The 11,050-nt window shown below is 39.2% G+C and overlaps 1 protein-coding gene across 1 annotated transcript; it reads right to left on the reverse strand.

Annotated features, from left to right (window-relative positions):
* LOC101644714 (keratin-associated protein 24-1) lies at window positions 1–741 on the reverse strand. The gene has a single exon (XM_004713110.1). It carries the CDS (start codon window positions 739–741, stop codon window positions 1–3), a length of 741 nt encoding a protein of 246 aa, XP_004713167.1.
* Between the last annotated feature and the right edge of the window lie 10,309 nt (window positions 742–11,050).

An 11,050-nucleotide genomic window follows, 5' to 3' on the forward strand; every position in this document is an offset into this window, starting at 1 on the left:
CTAATTCCAAGGTCTGATACTACTGCACAAATACCTCAAAGGAGGGAAGGTACTGGGTATACCGCTCAGAGACCTGCACATTCCAGGAACGTATCTCAGAGGTCGGCAGCTGATAGGCCTGGAACTCAGGTATTGGCAATTTCTTGTTAAATAACTTTGAGGCCGGCAGCTGCTGGCAATATAACAAGATGGTGAAAAGCCACTGGGGCTTAAGCCAAGACTTTGGAAGCTTCTATACCCAAAGCTGCCTGGGCTGCAGTAGCTTATGGGTCGGTAGCTCTTGGATACGTTGTTAAATTGAACAAAGCACTTGGAATCATTGCGAAGGGTCTGGCAGGTTTTCGATGGATGTTGGATGGGTGTGGAGTAATTGGATACATACCCCATTGTCTGAGGGCATGGGCTGCAGCTGGGGCTGGATCTGATGCTCGTAGTTTCACAGGCACTTCGCACTTTTCCCAGGGACGGAGAGTTGCACGGCACACAGATGACTGAGGGTTCACAACGCGATGCGCAGGTCTGCGGCTCACAGCTCAGAGATTCACAGCTCAGGACTTCCCCGTAGGACTCTTGGCAGTTATCCAGGAGCCAGAGATTTCCTTGGTAGCGACTGGGTAAGCAGAGTCCACAGGTGGGATTTTCATCTCTCGAGCAAACAGCCACAGAAGGAGTCACAGGGATGTAACAGTGAGTGCTGCAGGGCGTGGCATCACACACCCCAGAATAGCCAAGAACAGACATGAATCCTTAGTGTATACTATTTGGTGTTCAATGGTGTCACGAAGGCAGAAGACTGACGACTTTATATACCTTCACTGGTGGGTGTCAAAATAGTCTCCAGACTCTCTTCCTTCTCATTTCCCGGAACAATAATGGTTCAACAGCTCATTAGGGTGTTGTTTAGCCACAGCTCCTGATGTCTCCACACTCATAAAAATAAGTTTGTTTTGATTCTTCAAAGTATCTATTATCGCCACTTAGACCAGCACCCACCATTCCTCAGCTGTAGACCATAACATCAGTGAATAGTGATTTTAGGGTTAATAGGCAAACTCTCACCTGCCAATCAATGGTTAACAAGAATGCAGGTGTCTACGGGCTTCTACAGTGTGCTTATTAAAGGGGTAACAAGGATTCAAGGGAAGCTTACAACCTGTACTTTTCTGTTCTTCAAACCCAAAACAAAGCAGTTGCCATAGAGCCAATATTTGCACAGGACTTTGAAGACTGCAATCTTTGGTAGCAGATATGCTTCGGCCTTTCATCTAGGGTGCCTGGAGGTGGACTTGAACTGTCAACTTATTAGTTAGAAGTTGGAAGCATCACTGAACTATCTAGACTCCCTCTATTCTTTTTATTTTTAATTAATCATTTTTTGTGGGGAGGACACTCTGACAAATCTGATGACAACCCATCATTCGATTGTATTAAGCACACTTGTACATATGTTGCTATCAACATTTCCAAAACATTTTCTTTCTACTTGAGCCCTTGGTATCAGCTCCTCAGTTTTCCCCACCCTCCCACCCTTATGAATCCTTAATCAATGATATATTGTTGTTGTTATGTCCTGTCTTACACTGTCTGCTGTCTCCCTTCACCATATTTCTGTTCTTTAGACTTCTGCAAAGCACTACAGGGCTTGATCATTACAAGAAGCCTGTGAATCATAACATATGATGAACTACACTTAGAACCATAGTTTTTACTTTTTATCTTTAGTAAGTAATATATACTAATAAATGTTAAAATATATCTTTAAGTTTGTGTGTAGTATTCTTCAACCCCAAAGAAGATCAGATTTATTAAAATACTGATAATAAAAGGCAATAATGATGAAAAGTAAAAGCAAAGGAGTATTAGACTTACAACTTACATCAAAACCTATTACAATGGAATAATCAGAATGGAGCTCCATTGCAAATAAGAAATTATCTGTATATTGAAATAAGCTAAGTGACTTGGCTATCTTAATATTATTGGTCAAAGGAAGCAAGGCATTAGATTATTAAAAGAATGATTTGGTTCCCAGTGATGGATGCTATGTGACCTATACCAGGACACTTGCTTATGAAAAGTTCTCATATGGCCTGTTTGGGCATTCTGAATGGAAAACTCATAGAAATCCCGGTGAGACTTGGTGATCTGCAGGGATAAAGATAAAGTTGTCTCCGTTGGCCCATGCTTATTAAGGAACTAAGACTTCTCTGGAACCTCATTTGTAGAGTTTCTGTGATGTATATTATCAAAGAAGGCATGTTTTTAAAGAAAATATGGTAGTCTAGGTGGACTAGAGAAACAAATTCATAGACACTCATATGTATATAAGAAAGAGCTTTATATAAGAATAATTGAATATTAAGGAAACATCCCAGCCCAGTCCAGATCAAGTACATAAGTCCGATTTTAGCCAATATATCTGATACCAATCTATAAAGTCCTCTTCAGACTCAAAAAACATGTAATGATGCTGAATGGAGGCATATCACAGGCCAGTGGGTGGGAAGTCTTGTGGATCCAGTGGCGGTGTAAGCATCTCAGCTTACAGGGGTCTCCAGGGTCTCCATGTGGCTCCTTCAGCTCGAGGGGCTCTAGTGTAGTTCCATGTGTCTTGTCCACAGGAATGTCTCCCAGGGAGTGAGTTGGTGTCCTGCCTCCAATGAGCTATGTATCTCCTTAGCACCTCTAAATGAGGTCATCAAGCTTCAACCTGATTGACAAGATAAACTCCCACCCTTTATTCTTGAATCACAAATTGACAACAGATTATGCAACTAACATGATAATAAATACTTTTCTAATTGAATATGATTATACATTCTATTGCCTTGCTGAAAATTCCATTTGCTGTCAAATCTATAACCTTTCCCCTCTGCCCCCCCAAAGAAGTATTACTTGGTCTTGATTTGCTTTCTTTTGTGCGTAGATGTTATTTCAATGCTGTATTAAAGAATATTGTTATTTTTGGTTTATGTTCATAAAAAAGGATCATGTTTAAAATGTATTTAAATAGTCTATAGTTGCTATAGGTTCAGTATATGTTTAATAACATATTTCAATTTTATTGATGAAGGTGAGAGGATTTTTTAAAGATATTTTAATTTGAATCAAAGAATTAACATTTGCTCTTGAAATTTTGAAGTGTGATTTTACTTAAGCATTATGGAATTGGAAATAGCCATTGAATGAAAACTGCCGTGCACTTAGTAACAAAGATTGTCTTAGACAGGACAGGGGTGGTCGAATTAGCTACGGGGATAGTTTTTTAAAGTCACTTCTCTCACAGAAGACAAATAGATGTTTCTCTACATCTCTGAAAAACGCACTCTGATTTAAGGCTACAATCTCCAAACATTTCTTTATGTAAGTTTTCTACAAACTTCCCAGTAATTATTCTATAAAAATCACAACAAACAACTCTTTATTCAACACATTTTGGTATTTTGTGGGGTTTTTGCTTGGGTGAAAGGGTCAGGATCAGGGAAACATGTCTTTAGGGAACCGTTTGGGTTCCTGGGATTTTTCACAGAAAGTCACCTTTGAAGTCACCAAGATAGAGAATATCCATAAGGCAGATGATGGCCAACTTCTCACTACGTTGATGGCTCCTCATGATCTGCAGAAAGCTCCATAGTTAGAAGAGGCCTCCTTTTTTGCATCCATCAACTCTTAACCTCTAGTGCTTATGTCTTAGACTTCATTGTAGTCCACTCAAGAGAGGGAGAAAAAACAGTCAGACAATCAACTGTGAAGTCCTCTAGTTCCTTCTCCCTCAGCATTAAATACAGGGATATTTTCAATCAATGTCCTTCCCACTAGTGTGGATGCTGTTATGTGGTGCCACGTTTATGTTTTACTCATTGTGATCCCAGATGACAGAGTGGAACTGCCCCACAGGGCTTCCGTGGCTTAAATCTTTATGGAAACAGATTACAGTTCTTTCTGCCATCAATCAGGTGGGTGCATTCAAACTGTCAACCTTTCAGTTAGCAGCCAAGCTTTTAAAGAGTTGTGCAAGGGCTCCTAGTTTATATCCAACAAAATAAATGTAGAACATCATATAAACTAAGAAATGTTGAAATCATGAGAATGTATAACATACATACATACTCATAAGGCATTTTGGTTTGATAAGATTCTGAACAATTAGACTCGGATTTGCAAAGACGGTGTGAGCTCATTTTATCTTATTTGTATTTATGTCTTACCTTCCCACGCAGTCAGATGCAGCCGTCATCCAGTTATCTGATGCATGTGATGCAGAGGAAGTGACACCCTCCTCTACTCCAGGCTTCGTCCTGGCAGGCCACAGAGCAGACGGAACCTGCAGCAGAGTAAGTATTACATTCATAACGATGCTGCCAGCTTAAAGGGAACATAGGCAGGTCTCATGGGTATGCCATTGTCTTCTGGAGCTTACTCTAGTTCCATGTGATGATAGAATAATTAGTTTTCCTGGTTTTGTATTTGCTATATATGCTACACTGAATAATGGTCACCATGAGTCAGAATCAACTCACTGACCATGAGTGGTTTTTGTTTTGTAATATATTACCTGGGCCCTGTTAACATGTTCAGATATGCATGTGTAACTGTTGATTGCAAGGCCAGTAGGCCCAGCTACCAACCTCTCACCTGGAGAAAATTGAGGCTATCTGCTCCTATGAATTTGATAAAATTTCAAACAGACTCAGTACTAGTGGGTTAATATTTTACCTTATATGGGACTTTGCAGATAGTATTAAGGTGAGGATCATGAATTAAATTATCTGATGAATTTTGCTACCCATTGCCATTGAGTTGATTTTGATCTATAATAATCCTATAAGGCAGAGCAGAGGGATCCCTGGTGGCATAGGGTGTTACATATTGGTCTCCTAAACCCTAAGTCAATAGTGCATACAAACCAATCACTCTATGGGAGAAACATGAGATTTCATGCTCTCAAAAATATTTACAACTCTCAAAACCTAGAGGAAAATTCTACTCTCTCCCATGGGGCACTTATGAGTTGGGATGGACTTTATGAGAGTGGAATTTGGTTTTATAAAAGGGAAGGAATCTTGGTGAGATAAATATTGAGATACTAACCACAAAGTGAGAGATTAAAATCCACTATTCGGTCTTAAATAAAAAGACGACACTGACTACTCTCTTAAAGACTTACCATGACAGTAACTGTATAAATAGTTCTTGGGGGCATTTCAGGGCAGGTTGGAGAGAAATTAGGAGTTCATGACATGAGTTCAAGAAAAAATAAAATGTTCTAAAACTGGTTGTGGTTATTTTATTGCGCAACTCTTTTTGATGTGCATCATATGGAAATAGAACAGTTTAAAGAGATATATGTATATAATTTACAGTATCAGAACCCAAAGGTGCAGTTTTATTCTGACCCTGGGTGTCAAGAGATCAGAAAGATAGGGAGAGAATTCAATGTGGCACCAGAAGCCTAGCTTGGAGTGATATAATTATAGGCTTCAAAATGCTAGTAGCCCTTAGAAACTATATATAATTCCCTGCCATTGAGTTGAAACCAACTCATAGAGACCTTATAGGACAGGGTGGAACTGCCTCTGTGGGTTTCCAAGGCTGTAACTCTTTGTGGGAATAGAAGGCCCTATCTTTCTTTCACCGAGCAGTTGGTGGTTTTGAACTGTTGACCTTTCTGTTAGCAGTCCAACACAAAAACACTATGCTATGAGGGCTCATGAACTATATATGACAGGGGGAAATTATCTCCCCTAAATCCTCCAAGAGGAGTTAAATATGACTGGTTGTAGACTTGTGGCCTCAAGAACTATAAGAGAAATGTGTATTGTTTTAAAGTTCAAGTTTGTGGCAATTTGTTACAGCAACCACAAAAAAACGAATAATCTATGTCAGAAAGAAACAGGTAACTATAATAGATAGTCTTTACCTAGTTTGAACTATTTGAACTCTGTAAAAGACAAAGTTTAACAACCAAGTAAGGACCTTTGTAGCCATGAGATAATTTAGAGATGTGCTTATGTCTTCTGAAAAATAACTAAAAACCCTCCTCTGTTTAATAAGCTAGAAGATTCCTGCAACTCATTAAAAAAGAGTTATGGAACTGTTTCCCAATTTTATTCAAAGGTTAAAAATCCTTTTGGGTAAACACAGAAGATCAAAGAAAGCTAAATTTTCCAGTAAATGGCCCTTAAATAAAATAATGGGGGTGACCTTCAGGCCTTTTAGGTCTTGATGAAATTTTCATTTTTCCTTTTGCCACTGTATATATATTAATGTTCTAATTCTGCTTGACAGTGTTCTTAAATGATGCAAAATTGATCCCAGGATTGAAAACGCAAAATAAATGCAACTCCTTACTTACATAGTAATTGAATTTTGAAGATTGAACTTAAAAAGTATTTAATTTACCAGTGGAAACTTAACATAATGGCAACCTGGCTGCATTTAAGTTGCTGGCACAATAGATCGTTAGTAGTTTTAAAAGCAGAAGCAAAGATGAGCAGAATAAAAGTTGGGGGCAACAAATGTAAATGAAAGCAAGGTATTTAAAATGTCATGCCACACTGACTGTAAAGGCAGGGAAACGAGTTCGATTTGTGCTCACCTTGTCAGGAATGCTCCCTCAGGAAGACAAGGGGAGACAGCTGGGGTAAGGCTTCACCATTTTGAGGAGAGTAGAGACTGTGCCTCAATAAGTTATCAATCACCCTCCCACGGAGCACCATTGAAAAATACTTATTAGCGTGTAACCCTGGGAAAGTGCTTCCTCTCAGGACTTCTGGGTGCTGACCTTGAAACCCAGAGCTAACAGCACCTAGTTGGCAGCACTGCTAGGAGCATGAAACGAGGCAATAACGGTGACCGGACATAGGAAAGGGCATATCAAATAGTAGATGCTAATTAAATGCTGCTTTCCTTTCTAAGTTTCGGATTTAAGAATTTCCAGCAACCAGTTAGGTCAAAGAAAAACTGTTGTTTCTAACTTCCTTTAAGGTTGCAAACACGCAGCCCTGCAATGACTATATTCCTCCTCTAAAAGACCCTGCCAAACATTAGCAGCTCCATTGCCACCACGGTTCAGCACACAGCTTCTAACTGAAAGACTGGTTCATGAAACCCACCGATGATACATCATAGGAGAAAGTCTGACAAGAGGCTTTCGTAAAGATTCCAAAGCAGCCAAACCTACTGCCATGGAGTCAATTCCCACACATAGCAACCCTACCGCGCCGAGTAGAACGCCACTTTCACGCGCTGTAAACGTTTAAAGAAGCCATTTGCTTCATCTTCTTATTGTAGAGCAACGGATGGATTCAAACTGCTGACCAGTGCTGCCCTCACCATGCCACTAGGGGGCGCCCTGTCAAGATTGTAGCCTAGAAGACTAGGAAGCTTTCCTCCTTCACACAGCAGCTCTGTGAGTTGGAATCAACTGGAGGACAAGAACAAACATTTTACACAGGTAAAAAAAAAAATTCTTGTTCTAGAGTGTCATGTGTCATCAACTAGTTCCTGAGAGGCCAGGTATATATCAGTTAAGCATAAGGACTGATTATTAAAATTTCTGGGGTTTTAATCCTATTTTCTGATGCTTGCTTGAAGTGTCAGTTAAATGCCAAATATTGCTATAACTGAATTTTCTCATCTCTTAAATGAAATTAATAAAATATCATTTTATCCACAGATGTCTAAGTTTGTAAAGCACAGGGCTTACAATTTATATAGCCAATATTGGCATTTATTATTGTCATCAGCCTATAATCTTTGTTATTATTATCATTTTCATTATAGGAGCTCATTTTTTAAAGTTTAATTAAGAGAAATACTGTTGTATTTTTATTGTTCTGAAATGTAAATGCAGATAACCTTTTGTAGTTAATTTCAAAAGGCATTGCGTCTACTAGAACTTGTGTAAAACTCCATTATCTTTCAACTTTCCCACAAATGTTCTGAAGGCAGCTGATAGTGGAAGATACTGCACTGGCCAGGGATTCTTCATTCTCTCTTTCCTCTGCCTCTACTGGAAAGATTACAGAGATGAAGATGGTTTTGCACTTGGGTCCCAGAGTCAACACGATTTTATAGCTGGAATAATGAATGGGCAGTACAAATAACAAGTAAACCATGACATAGTTAAGCGTTGGAATAAAGGAGTTGTTTGTTAGTGTAGCAAAATCTAGCTTACTCTGACTAAAGTACATCCATACTTTCCTTTTAAAAAATACCAAACGCATGTATATGGGTGTGGCTCAGATAACATGTAGCATTTAATCAGAAAGAAGACAGTATCTATATTCTTACTTTTCTCAGCAACTTAAAAAAATACACAGAAATTGAATTGACTACATATATGCGAAGACACTCTGGAAAAGCTCCATATCAACAGCTAAAACCAGAACAGGGGTGACTGATGAAGAGATCAATTGCTCAGATTTAACATCAAGATAAATTTAAAGAAAATTAAAAGAAGTTGACAAGAGTCAAAATATGACCTTAAGTCTATCCTACTTGAATTTTAAGAACATTTCAAGAACAGATTTAAAGCATTCAACACTAATGACAGAAGACTTGAGGAGCTGTGGGAGGACATCAAGACCATCATTCATGACGAAAGCAGGTCATTAAAAAGATAGGAAAGAAAGAAAAGATAAAAATGAATGTCAGAAGAGACTCAGAACTCCCTCTTAATCATGGAGTATTTAAAACAAATGAAAAAAAAAGATGACTTCAATAATCTGAAGAGAAAATCTCAAAGGGCAGCTTGAGCAGACAAAGTCAAATATAATGAAATGTGCAAGGACCTAGGACTAGAAAACAAAAAGAGGAGAACATATTTGAAACTGAAAGATGAAGAAAAAAAATCATGCCTCAACTTGCAATCTTGAAAGTTCCTATCGGCAAAATGTTGACTGATGCAGGAATCATCAAGGAAAGATGACAAGAATATAGTCACTATGCCAAAAAGAGCTAGTTGGCATTCTACCATTTCAGGAGGGAGCATGTGAACAAGCACCAAAGGCGCTGAATGAAGAAGTTCAAACTGCTTTGAAGGCCTTAGCCAAAAAGAACGTTCCAGGGATTGCTGGAATTCCCATAGAAATGTTTCAGCAAACCGCAGAAGCACTGGGAACACTCACTCATCGATGCTTAGAGATTTGGAGGGCAGTAACTTGGCCAACTGACTGGAAGGGACCCATATTTTTGCCAATTCCAAGGAAAGATGACTCAACATAATAGTCAAACTGTAGAATAACTTCAATACTTCATGCAAGTAAAGCTTTGCTTTAGATCATCCAATAATGTATCCATTTTTTGCTTTAGATACTTTTTTTTTGCTTAGGCTACATTCAACAATGTATCAATACATTGACAAGGAACTGCCAGATGTTCAGGCTGGATTCAGAAGAGGACATGAAACCAGGGTATCATTGCTAATGTTAGATGGATGTTGGCTCAAAGCAGATAATACCAGAATGAGGTTTACTTGTGTTTTATTGACCATGCAACGGAAATTGACTGTGTGGACCATAAAAAGCGATGGATAATCTTGAGAAGGGCAATTCCAGAACACTTCGCTATGCTCACTTCGAACTTGTGCATGTATCAAGAGGCAGTGTATGAACAGAACGAGGGAATACTACAGGGTTTTTCATCAGGAAAGTTTGCATCAAAATTGTATCCTTTCCCCACACTTATTCATTCAGCACGCTTAGCAATCATAAGAGCAGCGGGATTATATGATGGAGAATGTAGTGTCAGGCTTGAAGGAGGCTCATCAACAACTTCTGATATGAAGATGAAAGTGAGGAGAAATTGGAGCACTTGCAACTCAATGTAAGTAAGACTGAAATTCTCACAACTGGACCAATAGGCAATAACCTGGAGAAAAGGTGAAGTTGTAAAGGATTTTCTTTCTTTCTTTCTTTTGATTATTTTATTGGGTGCTCATACAGCTCTTATCACAATACATACATGCATTCATTGTGTCAAGCATATTTGTACATTTGTTACCATCATCATTTTCAAAACATTTTCTTTCTACTTGAGTTCTTGGTATCAGCTCCTCATTTTTCCCCTCCCTCCCCAGCTTACCTCCCTCACGAGCCCTAGATAATTAATAAATTATTATTTTTTCATGTTTTACAACTGACCAATTCCTCCTTCCACTCACTCTTCTGTTGTCCATTCCCCTGGGAGGGAGTTAAGAGGAGGAGATGGGGGAAAGGAAGTGGGTGTTAACAAATCCAGGGAGAAAGGAAGAACAAGTGATCTAAAATAGATAGTGAGGAAGGCATAAGATGCCTGGTAGGGCTTGATCAAGGGCAATGTTACCGAGAGGAATTACTGAAACCCAAGTGAAGGTTGAACATGTTAGTGAGACAAGAGGACAGTAAAAGGAAATAGAGTAAAGAAGTAGGAGACAAAGGGCCTTTATAGAGGCCTAAATGCAGGCATGTACAGGTAGGGAAATAGATCTGTGTACATATTTTTATATGTTAAGTATCAAGGTAGCAGACAGTCATTGGGCCTCTACTCAATGCAAGAACACTTTTTTCTAATGACCTGGCATTCCGTGATGCTTACCTTGCCAATACGATCGCTGAAGACAAAATGGGTGCATAGCAAATGTGGTGAAGAAAACTGTCAAAAGATATAGCATCTGGGGTCTTTAAGGCTTGAAGATGAACAAGTGGCCCTCTAGCTGAGAAGCAACGAAGTCCACATGATACAAGTACACCAGCCTGTGTGATCATGAGTCACCGATGGGATCAGGTATCAGGCATCAAAGACCCAGAATAAAAAAAGCATATCAATGCAAATGAGGGGGAGTGCAGAGTGAAGACCCAAAGCTCATCTGTAGATATCCCCTTACAGAAGGGTTACAAGGAAGAGAAGGGCCAATCAGGGTGCAGTAAAGCACAGTTGAAACATACAACTGTCTTCCCTGCCACTATCATGGCCCTAATTCTACCTTACAAATCCAGCTAGACCTGAGCATGTACATAAGTACAGATAAGAGCAGGACACACAGGGAATCCAGAACAGATAAACCCCT

Source organism: Echinops telfairi, unplaced genomic scaffold (genome assembly GCF_000313985.2).
Source record: "Echinops telfairi isolate 266 unplaced genomic scaffold, ASM31398v2 ScPeMD7_7469;HRSCAF=8507_0, whole genome shotgun sequence".
NCBI classification, from domain to species: domain Eukaryota; kingdom Metazoa; phylum Chordata; class Mammalia; order Afrosoricida; family Tenrecidae; genus Echinops; species Echinops telfairi.